The sequence below is a fragment of the Alternaria dauci genome, chromosome 8 (assembly GCF_042100115.1).
Source record: "Alternaria dauci strain A2016 chromosome 8, whole genome shotgun sequence".
NCBI lineage: Eukaryota > Fungi > Ascomycota > Dothideomycetes > Pleosporales > Pleosporaceae > Alternaria > Alternaria dauci.
The window spans coordinates 2201013-2220278 of record NC_091279.1 but is presented as its reverse complement, the minus strand read 5'-3'; the positions used below and the strand labels follow the sequence as shown (position 1 = coordinate 2220278).

Genomic DNA, 19266 nt, shown 5'->3' with positions numbered 1-19266 from the left:
CCAAAGAGCGCTGTCACGCACGCGAACAGCCTTCGGCTCAATCTGAGGAGGTTTAATAGAATGAGGATACGACACAGCGGTGAAAGACGCTCGTCCTAGAAACTGATTGGCCGATATGTCCGGAGCTGCAATTCACGTTGCAGCTAGAAGAACATCATGCGACCACCGGGCACTGTTACTGCAGTAGGTAGAATCTCGCTGAAGATATCTAGAATGTTGCCGTCAATGACGCGCGACCTAGTCGCAGAAGGTTTGCTAGAAGAGCTTTGGAACATAGTTAAAGAAGTCAAGGAGGTTGGGTTGGGTTGAGAAGTTGTGAACGCGACGCGACGCGCCGCGATGCCTCCTCCGAAAGAAAAGTGGGGCCATTGGTCGCTGTTTTCGACCCCATCATTTCCACACTCTTAGGCATCGCACGGTAATACCTCGAACTCCAGTCCGCTTCAATCAACTTTCTCTCGATCATCCCTTACTGTTTAGGCGCGCGAGTGCGTTTCAAAGCGGGATAGTATCCGCGCACATGGACACCCGTGGAGCGGCACAGTCCCTTGGGCGCAGCAAGCGCAACTTTCATCAGTCAACTGGAGTGCCGCACACATACCACATGCCATCGTTATCGCGATTCTATGCACCGGCTAATATACAGCCTCCAAAACAGAAGTCTAGACTCTTCGTCGTGACGTGGTGTTGTACGTTCAACAATGACGTTCGATGACGATCTCATCAAATCCCAACCCCACCATAACCCACCCTTACAATTACCCTCTCCGAAGGGCAGAAATGTTCAGGACAACAATCACCAGATCTTTGAAGCTCAATTTCACGAAATCAATCACTTCCTCTGTCTCAATTAGACCCATCACACGCACTTTTACTCACACGACCCTCAAGATGAGCGACAACAAGGCGCCCGTCACCGCCTACCCGTCCACAGAGATCACCCCCCAGAACCAAGAAGGTGGCCCAGGTCTCGACGCAAAGACTGAACAAAAGGCAGAATGGTCACGTCTTGAGTTCTGGGACGAGAACCAGAAGCCGTACCTCAAGGAGTATGAGGGTCGGGGCCTGATGCAGGGCAAGGCTGCATTGATCACAGGTGGAGACTCGGGTATTGGACGAGCGGTAGCCATTCTATTCGCGAGAGAAGGCGCCGATGTTAGTATCGTGTATCTTCCCGAGGAAGAGGAAGACGCACAGTATGTCAAGAAGAAGGTCGAGGAGGCTGGTCGCAAGGCGAACCTCATGCAATTCAACTTGCGGGAGAGGAAGAACTGCGAGCAGGCTGTTGAGCAACACATGAAAGTGTTTGGCAAGCTGAATGTCCTCGTCAACAACGGTAAGACCATGTTACTTTGTTTATCTTTTGAAATAATACTGATGACACAACAGCCGCGATGCAAGAAGCCTGCACGGACATTACAGAAATCGATCTCGACGTTACAGAAAAGACCTTCCAGACAAACGTCATCTCCATGTTCGCCATGTCCAAATACGCGCTCAAGCACATGAAGCGCGGCGACTGCATCGTAAACAGCACTTCCGTTGCGGCCTACATGTCTAACCCCATGCTCCTCGACTACGCGTCCACCAAGGGAGCCATTGCGACTTTCACCCGTGGTCTTGCGCAGCAGCAGGCGCCAAACGGTATCCGCGTGAACGCTGTCGCGCCAGGCATTATCTGGACTCCGTTGCAGCCGGCTACTAAGAACAACCCTGCGGATACTATGGATTCGCTAGGTGTTGGCGCTTGCCCGCTGAATAGGCCGGGTATGCCGGTTGAGATGGCGACATGCTACGTGCATCTAGCTTCACCACTAGGATCGTACTGCACTGGCGAGGTGCTTCACGGATCTGGTGGTATTGAGATGCAGGGTTAAGAGGGATGAAATGGTGTGGTGGTATTGACAACAAGAACATGAATCGAAGGCTATGATTATTGAGATAGTTTGTACGAACTTAATGTTGGCCCATGGTCGCGACTCGGCTTCTCGTTTCATATACACTCCATAGCTCCAAAATGACGAAATCCACTGGTCGGCATTGACTTTAAAAATTTCGATCGTAGCGCTGTCCGGATATTTGTCCTCCTATCCCATATCACATTTTCTTAACGATTTTATAAGTTCATCCCAGGAGAAGACTCGGGTTTCAAAAGACAAGGTGCAGAAGAACATGACATGTTCAACGATGTGTTTTGGTTTCCACGACGGCGGCAATGTGGTATAGTTGTGGAGTCTGTGACATCGAGAACAAAGTATGCAAAGATACAAGAAGGAGGTACGAGCTGGAGCAGACTCTATATGCTTCCCATCGATGTCTCCGGGCAAGCAGAAGTCATAGAGCTTTTAGTTTCGCGTTTAGAGACTTTCGATGCAGCAATGTAAAGCATTTGTCAAGTACCTGACTTTGGTTTTTTTTCAACAAGCCTCTCGCCATACGTTAGAGATCCTGCTATCTCCCGACACACCCGGCGCTCTCATAACATGGTTCGGATTCGATTTTGATATTGACAAGGCGGCAAGACGCCACAATGCTGCATAAAGGTCATTCTGAAGAGGCCAGGAAAGAAAGTGGTAATCGAGTATGCGAATAGCAGTTTGGATAAACAAATGAGGATTCTTGCAGACATTTCGCGATACATGCTTTTTGGCTAAACCATTTGGCCGGCTCGGCATATCCATGGACGGAATCGTTGTGGTTTAGTTGGGCAAAGGCAACACACACATGTTGGAGCTGCTCATGGCTTTGAGAAACGCCAGGAAAGACCGCAGTCATCGAGTGACTTATTCGTCTTTTTAGAAATCTGAAAAGAAGGGTGTGTAGATGTGGAAGAAAGCTGAGGCCTAAGGGCGAAGTTTATATACAACCTTCCAGCAGCGCGCTGGCATGGCCATTTTCGTCTCTCATTTGCATCTGTCGTGGCCGTACATGATACAATCGTTTTCCAGGTTGGAAATGCCTGCCCATGTTTGGTCTCTCTAATTTTCGGAAGAAGAGTGGACAAACATGCGATATTGTGGTTGAGGTTTTGATTGTACCGTGTTTTGGTAAAGCAGTTTGTCGAAGAGTAAAACTGACGATGAAGCACGTCTCTTTTGTCAAGCCCAGAGCAGAAGCCCAGCCCGTGAGCACGCGAGAGCCGGTTTTGGTATCTCATGTGGCTATCGTCGCCGGTTTTTATAGCTACAGGAGGCGCTCTCTTTTCCACATGGAAAATTTTGCTTTGCGTTTCGATCCATGGGTAAAAACTGGTTTCGCTTTGGCACACGTCATATCCAACGTGGTCGCCTATTTCAAACTTCTGGTCGTGTCTTTTTTTATGGTAATAGCAGCAGCAAGAGTCCAACAAACCATGGGTACCTCCCACACATGTTTTGTTTAAAAGTAAAGAAGTCGAGTGTAATTAAGAAACTGACTCCAGCCTGGTAGAGACTTATATACTTGTGACAGCCAGAAGCTGCTGCGAATAGTTTTTTCAAGGACGGTTTTGTAGACATGTTCTCGTGAATTGGGGTGGTCTCGATCTGTGTAGCGAACACTTCCAATTGCACGAGATGAAGCATGGCTTGACTGGACAACAGTTCTGGGTTGAAAAGCTGGAGAAGAAGGCTGTTCCAATCTTCCTATAGATTCTGGAGAAAGAGGGAAGACGGAAGACATGGCGAGAGGTCGTGTACCTTTCGGACAGTCCACTCAGACCATGTCAATCCCGGTGGGTATCCTTTTGCCTGAAATAATACAGCCGAAAAGCACCGTTATTACATAGGTCAATTTTTTCAGGCTTTTGGGGAATAGAGATAGAGGATAGACGACTAAGTATACACCTCGCGTAGGCTCTTTATATCCACTTCTTCCAGCTAAGACGAGCAAGAACGGGCTAAACAGTCTATACGAAGCTTAGCCGATGGTTCTAATGCTTTCTCGGAATTCTGCAGAACACATGAACTGGATGTTCAAGAGTTTCTAAGGCCGAAGTTGACAAAAGTAGGTTTCTGAACTAAGAAGAGGGTAGGCAACATAGTGTCCTATCGCTCCTCTTTTGGTAGAGGCAGAGTCCTATTCTCCGAGCATATGACGACTGATATGTGCTTTTGGCCACCGCGCTCTCATGGCTCCAATGACCGAAAGATCGTTTTTTGGGAAAAGAGAGGAAGAGCAGTCTCTCATGCTGACAGCCTTTCAAAGTTTTGGGAGCAAGAGACAGCAAACATTTCATGTCAATCTCGACATTTTGGTGATCAAATGAAAACCCCAGATGTGATAAAGTCGACAAGAACAGTCCAGCCGAGAGATTTTTATACCCACGCATCCAGCTCCAGTAACTCCGCGGCTCCGCTGATTATTCCGAGAACCATAGGCACATCGTCCTCTGAATTCTTGACGGCTTCGCATAACTTCATACGCATACCGTCTTGCCCGAAGTGCTTTAAAATTTCCATGCCTAAAGGTGTGATTTAGACTGCCGACTGCAGACTCATTCGGAGGTTTGCACGTTCCTTTGGCCCTTGGACCACCGACACCATAGACAACACCTAAGAGTTGCGGTTTTTAAATCTCTTCCAACGAAGACAACGTCATCCGGCAAAGATGGTGGTAGTTTTGAGAAACAGAGGTTGCCGCTCATAGTTTCGTATATCCAGACTCTCCGAGGAAGGGCCAGCACATCCTCTTTATCCATCGTCCTTTGGAGAAAAGAGGCACCGGAACCAACGTAATAGTGTTATCAGAGACTTTTCACAACACACTAGTGAGGTGTTGAGGGAGGAGACAACCTGGAGAGGTGTCGAGCGTAAAAGACAACCTGGAAAGGTGTCGAGCGTAAAGGCACCAGACCGATTATCGTGAGTCTCTAGCCCACATGCTGGAGGGCTCGTCCATGGCTTGGGTTTTGAAGAGGTTTTGGTATCGCGCGCGAGACGAGGAGGACATTTGTCATCTCCTCTGCTATTTTCGTGGAGAGAAGAAGACGGAACATGAGACCCGTGAGAGGTGTTTTTAAAGAATCCCAGAAACATGGCAACTTTTGATTTCCATTTTGGAGAGAGAGGACAGAGAAATCATCCTCGGTTTATGCTTAGTCTTTGGGGAAAAAAAAAGCTTTGAGTAGAATGTGTGAAGAAAAGAACAACAGACGAGGACCAGAGCAGCTTTTATACCCATAGAAGCCAGCCAGAGGTCACAAGACCGCACAAGACCAACCTTGGGACCGAACCAAACTCAGAGAATGAAAATAAAATGTTCCCATCTCATCCAAGCGAACCTATAGTTTCAACTCGACCAGATACTACGGGGACCAGATCCGCCTAGCATCTAACCAATCCATGCCTCCAACCCCAAACCCACCAAGCCATACCTCTCTCCGACCACTGATTCACATCTACAAAGCATGATAAAAATCCTCGCCCCACTGGTCCTCTTCCGGTAGTACAAAAGGCGTACTCTACCCACCCTTCTTCTCCGAAACCTCAATATGCCGTGTCCCCAGTCCACCATCCGCAGCACCCACACCCACATCCTCCATATCCACATCCGAGAACCTCACCTGACTCTGCAACTTCCTATCCTCCTCATCCACCTCCATCGCATCATCCCCACGTCCCACAGCCTCGCTACTAGCACTACTCATATTCGCACCACCAGGAGTCATTTCCGCGACTTGCTGCTCGTCATCCTCAATCTCCGTGTTTGGCGTTAGCGTCGCAGAACTCATATTCGAATCGTTCCGTGGGCGAGTGCTACTAGAAAACTCCTTAGCACTAATCTCACTCCAGCCATTCTCATCCACTCCCTCGTCAAAGGAAAGATTGGAATGGGACGTGGATTGCATAGTGTCGTCCCACCCTCCTTGTGCCACATCTCCATAGTCACCGCCATAGTCTTCCCAGCCGGTACGACTCTCTTGCAACTCTCTCAAAAAGTTTAGATTATCCTTTTTAGCAAAGTCCTCGAGAGGTTTGGGTATCGGGAGAGGATCGGCGGTCGTAGCAGCCTCGTTTGCGTAGACGAGGAGGGCCGAGGCGGATTCCGTGGTTGCGCGTTCGATGACTTCGGATAGGGAGAGACGGTCGCGTCGGATGATGGGATTGGCGGATTCACTGTCGTATTGCATGCGCCACCATTGTGTTGCGTTGGGAGTGTTGGAGTTGATGTCCGGATGCCGGATGTAGACTACATCGCGGCGGGTGGCCACACCCCAGAGTTCGTAAGGACGGTTCATAGCATCTTCTGGAGCTTGTCCGGCTGGGTACTCGACCTTGACAGGCTCGGAGGTCTTTTCGGCAACGTTCTCAGTAGTTTCGGTAGTGGTGTCCATGGCATTGTCATCCGCAGTAGTCGCCGTTGTGTCCGTACTGTCGTCTACGCGGGGCTTGAAGCGTCCGGAGATGCCGGCGATGGCCTTCTGCGCTTGTTCAGTCTGCTCTTCAAGGGTTGCAAGCTTGCTTTCAATGCTGCTGTATAGCTCCTGTAGCTTGGCTAACGTTGACGCATCGTCTGGAGAGCTCCCGGACTTTGCAGGCTCAAATGCAGTCATGCTTGTTTTAAGTAAGTGCAAGGAGTCCACCTTTTTCGCGCCTGCTTTCTTTGGAGTGTAATACTTCAGCTTCTCCACCTGCGACTTGATGATATTCAGTTGTTCCTCGTGCTGCCTGATATCACTGTACATGCCGTCGATGACATGCTTGTTCTGTTGGAGGTATCGGTCAATATAGAGGGTGGCCGGAATGCGAATGCCTAGATCAGATGCCTCCGTGTTCGACGAGGATAGCCGTAATATCAGGACGTTGCTAGGTTCGCGAATGTGCGCACTACCCACAACCACGGAGAACAGCGAGTCGTCCAGGACGTCGTACAAGCTAAAGTCAGGCCGAGATGGATCGCGTGTTACCACAGCATCAAGCACAAAGCTCTCCACGTTGCTGTCTGCAACGTCCACTGTAGACCGAAGAGTACCGTTCAACTCAGCATTAGGCATCTGGCTCTCGAACGCGAAGCCCCATAACACCAGGAATTTGAGCAGATCGTCGTCTGGGTCCTCGACGGTTGAAGGTAGTTCTCTCCAGGCCTCGCTCTCAAGCAGTCCATTCACTGATCCATAGATCCGCTCGGTCTTATCCAGAAAGGCCATTAACCGCTGCGCTTCGTGAAGGATCTCTAGATTATACGACTCGGAAAGTCCAACACTTGCATCAAAGATGCGCGAGGTCGACTTGGGATTGCCTTTCCACCATTCGTCGCCCTGCCAGTAATCGTCTTTTTGAACAGCCGGACATAGCAGCGCGTTTCGGAACAGCGGTATCGAATGGAGGATGGGAATGAGATTGGGGAGGTAGTTGAAGTTGGAGGATGGCTTGAGGATCGCAGGCTCTCCTTCTTCGCGCTTGCGTTGACCGGGGATGGGGTCGGCGATGATCTCGGTCGCGGTTGGTACCAAGGCCCACTGAGACGTATCGTAATTGTCTCTCATGGCCGGCCCAAAGTTGGTATTGGAGCCGGTGATACCTGTTTCTTGGCCTTCTATGCCTGGACATTTGTTAGCACTCCCGGTATAGTGTTGCTGGCGCATTCTGCGGACTGACTCTGCATAGGCGCGTCGCCGGCTTGAGCTTGTGTGGAGGCGACACTCGTCCGGGAAGGCGGCCGTGTGGGAGCTCTGCTATTAATGTTGCTATGCGGGTAATTCTCGTGGCCTGGAGCATAGTCAATATTGAATGCTGAAGTCCGCAGCTGTCAGTTGTGTTATTGTAGGATGTCTCCGGAACCGAAGTCGACGTACTGGGAACGTTTGTGTCGTCAATACCATAACCGGCCCCCGCAAAGGCAGTCTCGTCCCACTTAGCTTGTGAATTGCGCAGATGGGTTTTTAGAGCTTGTATGCCTCCTTGATCCATGCTGGTGAAGTATTTGTCCATGGCGGCCTCGACACTTTGGCCATGATTCTATTTGCTTGGTTAGGGCTTTGTCGCAACGCGCAAACAGAGTGCGGGCTGTTTGGGCCATACCGCGAGAAGCTGTCGGGCTTCATTTCGGTCCAGCTGATCCGCTCCAAAACTGAATAGAATGTCAATATTGGCCTCTATGTCTGCGTCCGCCATGGCCGCTGTAGGTGTGGTGTAGCGAGGGAATAGTGATGTTGGCGCGGTTGTGATCTTCCAAGTGGAGCGGCGGCGGGCAAGCGGGCGCGAGTGGGTTGGAGAGCGAGGGCGCGAGGCTGAGGTGAGCAAACGACAGTCGCCTAGTGACGTTTGGCAGGCGCGTGCGGGTGGTTCGCAGAGTGGGAAGGTGCAGTCATGTGTAGGACGGCATAGTGGGGAGCTTCTAGAAGAACGAGCTTCGCGGTGATGCGGGCAACGGAGCGATGATGTCGCTAAGGCCCGTGGAGCAGGGGTCGTGCCTCACTTAGCGACCGTTGTTGTTCTGCGTCATCTTCAACATGCATTCGTTTCAGACCCAACTGTGAAAAACATGTATCCAATATTACAAGGATTCAGCGCAGTCGGTATACATGTATTCAAATCATCTATGGTATCATGGAGAGTTATTATACCTTCCCTCCGTACCCTGAACTTCCTAGCCAATGGGCGCATGCACGCCCTCTCGCAGAGGAAGAGGAAGAGGAATCGCAGCAAATGTCCCAACCGTATGCATCCCCCCCGCCGTATTGTTGCATCGTGTGAAGAAAGAGAAGAAAAATGACAACGCCGAGTGACCCCTGGTGTAAGAGGGGTTATATGCAAAACAAGGTCTATATATACATGGTAGCAGCCTCGAGGCGATCGACATACGCAATGTGTAGAAGCGCACAGGAGGGGTTTGAGTCGTGGCATGGCGTCGGGTCGTTTACGTGGGGAAAGGAAATGCTCTTCTTTGATCGCCAAAAGACATTTCCAGCTCCTTTTCCAGAGGCGTAATATCGTAGTCGACTTCGGTCGTGGGTGTCGACGCACCTGGTGCATAAAACTGTGGCGTATAGACACCAAGCTGTACGTTTTTCTCGTCCGTCGGTGTGCTTTCTATCTTGACCTTCTCGAGGATCTTACCCAGACTACCGGCCGTGTCCGGCCTTTCAAATTCTTCTTCATCGACATCCATAGTTGTTGGTATGCCGTGCGCAATGTTGTAGTTTCGTTGGAGATACTGTTGGAGACGGTATTCTTGCCTCGCCCAGCTCTCGTCGACGAGGCCCAAAGCGGCTTTGATGTCTTGGTCAGAGAGTCCCGACGCGTTGCTCATCTCCTTCTTGGAATTACTGACTACGCGGTTCGCGAGTCTGCTTCGGACAGAAGATGACTTTGATTGCGTGGGTATTGCTAGGTCGTCTCGCATAGACTTGACCTGCTCTTCGGTCTGTTTCAGTGCCATCTGCCGTGCTTCCTCCATGCTAGGAAGAAAGAGGAGAATGGTGTTCCGATGAAGCGCATTGACCAAGTCAGTGAAGCCAGTCAAGGCGATACCGTTGTCTTCACAGTAAAGGTACTGCAGAGTGGTGTTGACCTTGAGGACGTCCGCTAGAGTACTTGCTCCCTGTACACCCAGCTTTTGATCTGGCATGGTCAGTCGTTTTCCCACCAACTACGAAGTGTTTATCAACTTACATCTGATGTATAGGGCGCGCAAGGTTCGGTTGCGTTGCAAACCCCGTAACGCTCGATTGATACCAACGCCTAGCTTGGTCGTCTCAAGCCGAGAGTCCTCTCCAGAGATGTCAAGCCACTCAAGACTTGTGTTGTCTGCAAACATCTTTTCCATGGCCTGGCAAGTTTCCTCGGAAGCGTCGCATGGTAATGATGCCCGCGAAATATCGAGCTGCCGGATGGTGTTATTCGCGGCCAACGCGAGAATCATTTTGCGAAAGTCGGCATCCTCCTCAAACTCTAGTAGACGGAGAGTAAAGTTTGATGGGGCGAGACCTTTGGAGATGGCCCTAGTCAACGTGTCCAGATCTTCCTCGATGTTGTTCTCGCTTACGTCCAAATGCAACTCACGAGCTTTTCCAGGTTGTTCTGTCATCGAGTGCAACAGGTATGCTATATCTCTCCCTGTAAGAAAGCAGTGGTCCAGTTTGAGCTCGCGGAGAGCTGACGATTGCTTGTAATTGACAAGATAACTGTGCGATGATTAGTAAGAGATGCGAAAAACCAGAGTGTGTAGCAACCCACCCAGCGATCGCGTCGACCATGGCGGGATTGAGTGAAGTACCACTCAGGATCAGCTCTTGTAATCTCCAGCCAGCGAATGTTTCGACCGAGATCAAAGACTCAAGACCCGACGAGCGCGCAACGTGTGAGAGATTGAGCCGCGTAAGATATCCGAAAACGCCAATCTGGGAATCGAAGATACTCGGTGACAGCCTGAAAGGGTTAGACGACAGGTCCAAGGCTTCAAGCGTAGTCTCCTGCGCACGAATGGCATCCAGTACAAGAGAAAGCGAGCGATCTGTTAGTCCACACCCACTCAATTCCAGGCCGCGGAAGTGGCACGCTCGTTCGACACCCGCTGCGACGAGGTAATCCAAATCTGTGTCGCCAAGTTGTATCTTGTTGAGAGCTATCCAATCGACATTGGTGGTTTGGTACTTGCAGAGTGGAAACAAAGCTTCCACAATGCCGCAACCCTCATCTCTTGCACTGCCTCTAGCTTCCCCATGGTCTTTCGGTTTTCTGGAGATGCAGGCTGTAAAGTCCATCCTCCGCAGCTTGCGATTCGTCAGAGCCAAAGCGCGGATTTCTTGCACGAGTAGACAAGACCGTTCCAGCTCTTCGACATCTAGCCGTGCATATGTTCCGCGTTTTGTTTTCAAGCAAACATGCTCCGCGCCATTCGGATCTTTCAGCCCATTCAGGACGTCCAGCTTTACGTCCTTGAATGAGATGCCACCGAAAGTCTCATTGTAGCGTAACGCGCGCATGACAGCGAGTAGCTCGAGGATGTTGTACTCTTTCCTGCGCAGGCCGGCAGGTGGCAGGAGCTCAAAACGTGGAGCATCTTCGTAGGGATAGGTGATTTGGTAGCTGATGTTCTCTGGTTGTACGTCGTAAGCAACACAATAGCCAATCAAGGTTCTGTCCAGAGAGTCTTGGTCCATCGGATGCGGGCTTTCTTGTCGTCCAATGTCATGGTGGACATCGTCTGGGACAAGAAAGTCGAAAGGTCGCGTCTCCCATTCGGGCCTCAGATTGGCTTCTATGGATCGTAGACGGACGGCGATGTCCCGCGAAGCTAATGACGCCAAATGGAGGACCTTGGGGCGTTCGAGAGGTTTGCTGTGTGCCATTAGCAGGTTCCTTGTAGTACAAGAGCAGCCACGTACCGGAAAGTTAATTGAAAGGTATCGTCGATTTCGTTTACGCGAACTTCGGTCAAGGTTAGGATACCATGCGATGACTGAGTGTTATGAGACACCAACGAAGGACTTGAGGACCGTTGTGATGATGGTTTGAACAACGGAATAATGTGCACTTTGTGTACACCGATAGCAAGAAAACATACTGAAGCAGATACCTTGGGCAAATCGTCTGTCGAAGACCTCGTCGTCGTCTTCCCTTGTGGTCGGAGGACTACCTTGTATATGGCATAGTGTGGAGGTACATAGTCGCGTTCTGCTTCAACAACGCGCGCGGCCAAGTGGGAGTTGTGTGCAGAAATGGGCTTCGCGTCAGACAGCCGTGCCCTGTTGGCCGCTTCTCGTATGGTCTTGAGCCAGGAAAACATCTCTTCTGGATCCCCAAACTGCAGAGTCATGGAGGAGGCGTTGTTTGACTCGTCGTCCAAATAGTATAGTTCCAGCGCAAAGTGTGGGCGGCCGTCATCCAGATGGTATACGGCGACGATGTGGCGGAGGGGTATGCCATGGTGACGATCTCCGGACGACTCTGAAGCCATGGACTGCAGTTCGTGCGCGGATCCAAAAGACGGGCTGTGGCTGTGGCGGTAGTAGCTCATGCGGTGGTTCGGCGACGGTATCCTGCGCTCGTTAGCCTTGTCTCTGAAGCTTGCCGACACTGAAGCGCACCCAGGAAAGGCTTCAATCGCCTTGGAGTGGTTCTTGAACCTGATCAGGTGCTTCTCGGTCAGCACCAGATATTCCCTCTTTTTCCTGAACATGGAGCTGCTCGTCTGGACCTCGCCATGCTGCAGCACCTGCCGATCTTGCACGTCCTCCCAGATGTATTCTCCAAAGCCAGTCGATGTTCGCGTCGAGGTCGCAGAGAGCGGTTCGGCGTCGTCGTCGGCGGACACTTTGTAGCCGCGGAAGGAGCTGAAGACGGAGCTGGCGCGCTTGAGGCTGGCTTTGGAAAGCGTCGGTCGCTGGGGGTCTGGCGGTTCCATGAGGGTGCTGCTGCTCCCCGTTGCCGTGGTGCCGTTGGAAGGCGCTGCGTCTGTGTATTGCGACACATCGGAGAGGTTCGATATGAAGGACGCCGTGCGCCGCTTCCGCAGCAGATTCGAGGGCTGCGATTCATCCTTGTGACTGCGCGACGCGAAAGCATTCAGGGAGCTGCTGCCGAAGATGCTTCTCCGCTTGTCTTTGGACATTCCTGGTTTCTCGATTGGCGCGCGAAGCCCAGCACGAGCTTGGCGGCACAGCTATTCGCATGCAGAGGGGTTCCGGGAAGAGGGAGGCAAGTGTCGCGTCGGGAGATGTTCTGGAAGATGCTAACAAGACCTGGGGGGTGGAAATTGGAGCGGGAGAGCAGAGTTGGGCGCAGACTGGCGGTGGGACCAATCAGGACGTGGGCGCAACGGGAGACAATGCGGAGGACAACGGCGGAACGATTAGACGGTACCTAGCAGTGGCAGCAGCAGTGGCAGCAGCAGATGGCGGGCGCGGCCAGGTGCGGGCGGGGGGTTGGCAGGCGTGCTGTAATCACGACATGTTATTATTCCGTGGCATGGATGAGAGAGGGCTTTCCACCGTCCTGTCCAGCGTTGTGCGAGTCGTCTGTGAGAGGGCGCGGGATGATTCACCGGGCCGACTGTTCACAGCGCGTTTGCAAGGAAATGACAGGACAAGACAGACGGGTAGGATGCACGAGTGTACTATGTATGGGTGGATTGCAGGCCAGGGTGGGTCTCTGGTTGCTGGTAGCTTTCCGCGCGTCCACTCTGCATTGGCCCCGGGCCACTTGCACGCGTACGTCACATGGCTGATCCCAATGATCGCCCGGCGTTAACAAACGCCGACCACTTTTTTCTGAGCGCAGTCGCGACCGGGCGTCGCTGCCATGTGCATGTCAAGCGCCACCCGCACGCCTTCCCCACCACGCTCCTCCCGATGCTGCGTCGCCAACTGTCGCCAGCCTCGCTATGGCACAGGACCCCGGCCTGCCTCTTCTGCGCGGCCCGCAGCCAGACCCGACTGCCACAGCCCCAATCCGTCCGACACAAGTCTGACCGCAGACCCAAGATCAGGAAGCATTCTGTCAAGGACAAGAAACCGGAAGCGCCGAGTAAAGAGGGAGAGGGAGCCGGGAATGGCGGAGAACAATCGATCAAAGATGCTCTTCTTGGCGACAAGAATGAGAGAAAGAGGAAAAAGAAGAGCAGCGACGAAGAACGAGAGGCGATTGCCATCAGCACACTGTACCCCTCCGACCTCAATTTCGAGCCTGTTGAAGTCGACAAGCCCCCTGTCCCCATGCTGTCCTATGGCCTCGACCGTGTTCTCTTCAACCCCGGCGTATATCGTCTGCAGGACCCACGCTCGCGAGTGTACAATTTCGATCCATACCTCGAGAAAATCATGCCGGCGAACGAGTTCGACTTTGACGCCTTGAGCGAATACAAGACCTCCTCCAAGGACAAGGATTTGCTGGCTCTGACAAAGCGAATTGGCACAAAGTTCACTGGCTCTACATCCAGCATGTCGAGCATGCTCCAGCACTTTCACTACATCCTGTCCAACTTCCGCAAACTCAACCACGGCATGCTCTCGCGCCAGTTTCCGGAGCCTTCTCCCAAGTTTTCTAGAATCACACTTGGTCCTAGTGCCGTCTTCCTCCGCTACAAGGACGGCATCTATGCCATAGACGCCGACAAGTCCTACGACAGCCCCAATATCATGAGCTGGCTGGGCCACTCGCTCGAAAAACTTCTCACCACCGAGCGCAGCGAGTTTGAGAAATTTCGAAGGTCCAGTCCCGAAAAGGCCCCTGCAGAAGAGAACGCCAGTCGCTGCTACCATTACTCCAAGCAAGGTAACATTATGATGCGCTCGCAGCTCGACGCCGTTGACCCACGCCTGCCTGGAACCGGAGTGTTTGATCTGAAGACGCGAGCAGTTGTTTCGATCCGCATGAACCACAGGGAATACGAAGAGGGTTCTGGCTACCAGCTTCGTCACAGTCTGGGCGAATGGGAGTCGTTTGAGCGTGAATTCTACGACATGACCCGTGCGACTCTGCTGAAATACTCTCTGCAAGTCCGCATGGGGCGCATGGACGGCATCTTCATCGCCTTCCACAACATCGAGCGCATCTTCGGCTTCCAGTATCTAAGCCTTCCGGATATGGACGCCGTCTTGCACGGCCAGCATGACACGATTCTGGGAGATCAGGAGTTTAAGATTTCTCTGAGTCTTGTTGATGAGTTTCTTGTCAAAGCTACTGAAAAGTTCCCTGAAACGGTAGGTTGTTTACCCGAGTACTACAGCTTCATCGCTAATCATAACAGTCTATTCGATTACACTTCGAGGCCCGCGAAGGCAAGACACCCTTCATGTACGTCTTCGCCGAACCCGTCACCGAAGAGCAAGCAGACGAGATTCAGAGTGCCGGAGAGGCCGCTCAGAAGGAGTTTGCACGGAACGTCGTTGGTGTAGGCAAAGATGATCCCGAGACCCAGGCAGCTTGGCAAGAAGCGCAGGACGACGTCGATGAACAAATCGATGCCGAAAAGTCTTCGGAAGAAGACGAAGCGCAAGAAGACGAGCGTCTGACTGCTGAAGAGGACGTTGACGAGGGCGTCGTTGAAGAGACTGCCGAAGAGACTAGTGAAGAGGCTGCTGAAGAGGCTGTCGAAGAGACCGCCCAAGAGACTACTGAAGAGACCGCTGAAAAGACTACGGAAGAGACCACTGAAGAGGTTGCTGAAGAGTCAGGTGATGCTACCAAAGACATCGCAAAGTCTCCAGAACTGCCCACAGGCCCCTTGATGGGTTGGACATTGACTGTCCGCAATCTGGTCAATGGAGCCTATGTTGAACGACCAGAGCAAATCACCGAATTCGACGATTGGAAGGTAGAATATCACATCAAGGAAATTCCCGAAGACAAACAGTGGAAGCTGTACAAGGCGCTCAAAATGCGAAGGCACCAACTCATCGGACAAGACGAAGAAGCCGTTGACAAAGGCCTCAAACATTACCGCGATCTGATCCAGCGCTACAGCAACCGCGGACGCCAGTGGAGGGAGGAACAGGACAAGCTCAATGCCGCAAAGGGCGTACAGCTCTTCCGGCCACTTGGCCCTGGCTCAGACGCCGTCGCTTCGCAATATGAAACTATACAGGGAAATGAGCTTGGGGGTAAGCCCGAGGTTCCCGAAAATGGGGTAGAGAAGGAGGAGCTTTACAGTGAGGAATCGACGCCAGATGAATCACTCTCCAAGGAGAAGAAGGAAGAGGTGTTGGACGGCATGCCTTCCGTGCCATCATAGGCGTCACGATGATAAGACGGTTATGGCGTTTAATCTTTGTGTTGCTTACACAGAGCATGATCACACGACTGAACGTTCCAAGTATTATATGTAAGAGTATGTGTACAACTTAGAAGGAAAGAGTAGCATAGATACCAGAACATGCGAAACGAAGTTCATAAGTACAACACATTCTACTATTCATACTCCCACAACGTGTCTAGGGCGATACGGTAGGTCCACGCAACAAAAGGATGAAGTTGTATACCAAGGATAGTGTACCCGATCTTCATCTGAAATGGAACATGCACCCCACATCGCACCCCCACTAAACAAGCTCATGTCCGAGCTCCAACCGAAAATGTACGTTGACATCACCTCATCTACATCTCCTCGCGTGTCCAACGTCACAAACATCTAAATCGGCGAATTGTGAATCCAGTACAGCGTTTCTTTGGTTAGACGCGCGACACCAATGATAACTCGATCATGGTGAGACAACATGGCAGTTTGGAAAAGGACGAGGAGACCAATCAGGCGGCTTGGGAAGCTGCAAGGGGCGCGTTGATTGGGGGTACAAAGGTATGTATCTGTCTTTCCCATGTCCATTTTGTAATTTTGGAAGCTAGGGTAAACGATGGATATACTGGACTCCATCGGCAGAAATGGCGGCATGACGAGAAAGAGAAGGATGATCGCATGCGTCTGATGACTATATGCACCCGCGGATGTCATTGGTCAGAATGAGTATCTGGCTACGAGCAACGGTTCGCGCTTGATCGAAGATGGGTTGAGAGAGAGCATAAATTCTGTTCACTAGTACAATGGCTGACCTCGGGGGTTGCAGTGGGGCGCTTTCTTCGCCGTGGCAGGTGGTGTCGCATACGCCTTCTCTCCTGTGTATAAGGGACTTACCGTTCAGTTCAAGACGTATGTGCCTTCCTATACCTTCCCACTGTCTCTGTCTCACACAGTCTAGCTACATTCAGATGTCTGGAATGATACTCGGTGGTATGCTTGAAGCGGATAAGCGCATGGTCGCCTACCAGCACCGCGTCCGTCATCACAAGAGAGTAGCCAGAGACATGGAGATCTGGAGAAGATACGAGGATTCTTATGAGGAGCGGGGGACGCCTGGCGTGGGAGGAGAGAGTGAGGTTCACGGAACTCAAGGAAAGAATAACTAAGAGTATTCGTGACCGTTCTGTGCACGGCATGAAACCAAGTCTCAAGCTTTAATGCCAAGTGTTTGTGCAGGCGAGACAACAAGATAGATTGTCTTTCCTTTCACACCATTTAGATACGGCTTTATCTATTCATCTGCTGCACTCCCATCCTTTATACCACTTACCTCACAGCGCACAGCCCCCATACTCATCTAACCGCTTGCATCTATATCCACGCACACAATGAGAACCCCGTCCCCCAATAAAAGAGAGCGCGAGTCCTCTCCCTCCATCGAGATGACTCCATCACCTGGCTCCACTACCACTACCGAATCCACGACTAACCAATCTTCGCGTATTGTGTCTACGGTCGAAGGTTCTATAATCGAATCCTCTCCAACCAGCAACGTTCCATCCACGGGATCTGCAATCACGGCGTCTAGATCCTCTGCGTCTACAGACAACGAAGCCTCAGATAGCGAGTCTTCCGATTCCGAATCCACAATGGCCGAACAACGCCGCACAGACGCTCAATGGTATGAACTTCGCGAGGGTTGGACCTTGCATAGATACGAAGAGAAGACAGAGTTTACGTGTCATCAGTGTAATAAGACGAAGAAGGATATTCTCGTCGCGATGAAGCCGGCGAAGAACGAGGATAACAAGTGCTGCAATGCGTGTTTTTGCATGAAAATCGGTGTGGACTCGGATGACTGGAACTTGGTTACTGTAGATGGAATCGACCATATCTGGTAGAGAGATGCGCTGTTAACAACCGTCGAGAATCCAAATGTCATGATGTTCGTGTAGCTTCAGAATGTTCCAGCGCGCAGTGAATGGAAGCTCCGGCAACCAATGACGTGATTCGGCGCGATGCGGTTTAGCGGGAGCCCCCACCCGCGCAGCCCGACTTTTAAGCCACCTTGCGAATTCGCTTGCTCCTCTTCTCTCCAGGCAGCACCTCGCTGGTCCTCGTTCACGACACCTTTACGCGTACAATTGCTCTAGCTTCACGTAACGATGGATGTCTTCTGGACACTCCCGCCGGTCTCTAGGTAAGCTATTCTCTTGCTCGTCGAGCTCTGCAAAGCTCGTGCAAGCTCTCAAGCTACTGCGCAAACACGCTCGATCAATTGCTGACCTCTCCCTAGGACCATCACAGCTGCAGCAGTCGTTGTATCAGCTGCGGGCTATGGCGGCATCATTAGCCTCTACCATTACATCTTCGCGAGCCACTATGTCTTTACGACGAAAGTGTTCCCTCAGCTCTGGCGAATCTTCACGGCGTTTCTGATCACGAAACCGAAGTTCGGTATCCTGCTTGATCCATACTTTCTATACCAGTACGGCAGCTCGATCGAGCGCGAGTCGTCTCGCTTCTCGCAGCCCGGCGACTTCTTCGTGTACACCATGTTTGTTGCGAGCGTCATTGCCGTAAGTACTTATTTGCAACCACTCCGCGACCACGCGTACATAGAACTCCCCACATCGCATCGACACAACTGTCTGCGACGACTTCGGTCTCCAAATCACCTCCGATTATCTGCCCGCCCAGCCTACTATTTCTAGCTGAAGCGGTTCCTGGAACGGAGGAAGAATACCCCTGCACATCATGCGGTTCCGTCATTCGCAATCATTCAAAGGGACTTGTGTGGTGTGTGGGCATGGTGGGATTGTCACTTGAGAAAGCTTTGCGAATGCTCTCCATTTCGCAAGGCGGTGTTGGCTCCCTACATACTTTTGCGGCTTGTCGCGCCTTTGTTACCCTGTTCGCCCTCTCGTTTTGATACCAACGTGCTGTGGAATGGACTTGTGCTAACAGTCCCCATAAAGGCAACAGCAGGTGGCATTCTGAACCAATACACTTTCCTCCCCGCGCTGTCCCTCGCATACGCCTACACGTTCGCCCAAGATAATCCAACGCGCCCTGTATCCTTCTTCATCGTCACCTTTGACAGTAAATACCTGCCCTTCGCCATGCTCTTCATGAGCTTCGTCATCGACGGTCCTGAAGCAGCTGCCGGCCAACTCACCGGTCTCATCGCCGCCCACTTGTACGATTTCTTGACGCGCATTTGGCCTACGTTTGGTGGTGGAACAAACTATATCCGTACGCCTCAAATTGTCAGGGGTTGGTTCAGTGCGACGCCGGGCAGTGTGCAGAACAGGGGCTTTGGTCATGTTGTCGAGGGACGGGGCAGGACGGCAGGAGCAGCTGGAAGTGGCGCACCGCCTAGTGCGGCAAGGGCTACGGGGAGTGCTTGGGGTGGAATGGGTCCGGGGAGGAGACTGGGGGAGTGAATGTGCTGACTGGGAATGTCGCGCTTTCCTCGCTTTTGGTACTCTTGCAGATTTTGTAGCATATCCGCGCCTTGGGTTTTGACTGGTGGGGTAGGCTTGAATAAACAGTACATATACGTTTTACTTATGACAGTGCGACTTGGCCGGTGTCAATGTGTACTTTTGG

The 19266-nt window shown here is 51.8% G+C and overlaps 6 protein-coding genes across 6 annotated transcripts; 4 read left to right on the top strand and 2 right to left on the bottom strand.

Annotated features, from left to right (window-relative positions):
* Window positions 1–782: 782 nt before the first annotated feature.
* On the top strand, window positions 783–2039 carry ACET3X_008674 (uncharacterized protein). Its single transcript, XM_069454874.1, has 2 exons — window positions 783–1336; window positions 1390–2039. The coding sequence occupies exons 1-2, from the start codon at window positions 892–894 to the stop codon at window positions 1875–1877; spliced, it is 933 nt and encodes a 310-aa protein (XP_069304276.1). The 5' UTR covers window positions 783–891; the 3' UTR covers window positions 1878–2039.
* Window positions 2040–5440: 3401 nt separating this feature from the next.
* Window positions 5441–8093, bottom strand: ACET3X_008673 (uncharacterized protein; the record flags this gene model as incomplete). Its single annotated transcript, XM_069454873.1, has 4 exons — window positions 5441–7521; window positions 7578–7688; window positions 7775–7937; window positions 8001–8093. The coding sequence occupies 4 exons, from the start codon at window positions 8091–8093 to the stop codon at window positions 5441–5443; spliced, it is 2448 nt and encodes an 815-aa protein (XP_069304275.1).
* A 374-nt stretch (window positions 8094–8467) lies between these two features.
* ACET3X_008672 (uncharacterized protein) lies at window positions 8468–12989 on the bottom strand. The gene is made up of 5 exons (XM_069454870.1): window positions 12011–12989; window positions 11309–11962; window positions 10158–11261; window positions 9594–10105; window positions 8468–9542 (listed from the first exon to the last, which is right to left on the bottom strand). Exons 1-5 carry the CDS (start codon window positions 12532–12534, stop codon window positions 8839–8841), a joined length of 3498 nt encoding a protein of 1165 aa, XP_069304274.1. The 5' UTR covers window positions 12535–12989; the 3' UTR covers window positions 8468–8838.
* Window positions 12990–13211: 222 nt separating this feature from the next.
* Window positions 13212–15822, top strand: ACET3X_008671 (uncharacterized protein). Its single transcript, XM_069454869.1, has 2 exons — window positions 13212–14623; window positions 14671–15822. Exons 1-2 carry the CDS (start codon window positions 13274–13276, stop codon window positions 15652–15654), a joined length of 2334 nt encoding a protein of 777 aa, XP_069304273.1. The 5' UTR covers window positions 13212–13273; the 3' UTR covers window positions 15655–15822.
* A 300-nt stretch (window positions 15823–16122) lies between these two features.
* ACET3X_008670 (uncharacterized protein) lies at window positions 16123–16820 on the top strand (the record flags this gene model as incomplete). The annotated part of the gene is made up of 3 exons (XM_069454868.1): window positions 16123–16215; window positions 16481–16563; window positions 16613–16820. 3 exons carry the CDS (start codon window positions 16123–16125, stop codon window positions 16818–16820), a joined length of 384 nt encoding a protein of 127 aa, XP_069304272.1.
* A 931-nt stretch (window positions 16821–17751) lies between these two features.
* ACET3X_008669 (uncharacterized protein) lies at window positions 17752–19207 on the top strand. Its single transcript, XM_069454867.1, has 3 exons — window positions 17752–17854; window positions 17951–18233; window positions 18633–19207. Exons 1-3 carry the CDS (start codon window positions 17820–17822, stop codon window positions 19098–19100), a joined length of 786 nt encoding a protein of 261 aa, XP_069304271.1. The 5' UTR covers window positions 17752–17819; the 3' UTR covers window positions 19101–19207.
* The last annotated feature ends 59 nt before the right edge of the window (window positions 19208–19266 follow it).

What these genes read in the sequence shown, in the direction of transcription:
- ACET3X_008674 (XM_069454874.1), top strand. Translation starts at nt 892, where the DNA reads ATGAGCGACAACAAGGCGCCCGTCACCGCCTACCCGTCCACAGAGATC. An exon ending in GAATGTCCTCGTCAACAACG is followed by an intron (nt 1,337 to 1,389) that starts GTAAGACCATGT and finishes ATGACACAACAG; the next exon opens with CCGCGATGCAAGAAGCCTGC.
- ACET3X_008672 (XM_069454870.1), bottom strand. Translation starts at nt 12,534, where the DNA reads ATGTCCAAAGACAAGCGGAGAAGCATCTTCGGCAGCAGCTCCCTGAAT. An exon ending in GCGATTGAAGCCTTTCCTGG is followed by an intron (nt 11,963 to 12,010) that starts GTGCGCTTCAGT and finishes TAACGAGCGCAG; the next exon opens with GATACCGTCGCCGAACCACC. An exon ending in ACCTTTCAATTAACTTTCCG is followed by an intron (nt 11,262 to 11,308) that starts GTACGTGGCTGC and finishes AATGGCACACAG; the next exon opens with CAAACCTCTCGAACGCCCCA.
- ACET3X_008671 (XM_069454869.1), top strand. Translation starts at nt 13,274, where the DNA reads ATGCTGCGTCGCCAACTGTCGCCAGCCTCGCTATGGCACAGGACCCCG. An exon ending in CTGAAAAGTTCCCTGAAACG is followed by an intron (nt 14,624 to 14,670) that starts GTAGGTTGTTTA and finishes TAATCATAACAG; the next exon opens with TCTATTCGATTACACTTCGA.
- ACET3X_008669 (XM_069454867.1), top strand. Translation starts at nt 17,820, where the DNA reads ATGGATGTCTTCTGGACACTCCCGCCGGTCTCTAG. An exon ending in ACACTCCCGCCGGTCTCTAG is followed by an intron (nt 17,855 to 17,950) that starts GTAAGCTATTCT and finishes ACCTCTCCCTAG; the next exon opens with GACCATCACAGCTGCAGCAG. An exon ending in TTGTTGCGAGCGTCATTGCC is followed by an intron (nt 18,234 to 18,632) that starts GTAAGTACTTAT and finishes GTCCCCATAAAG; the next exon opens with GCAACAGCAGGTGGCATTCT.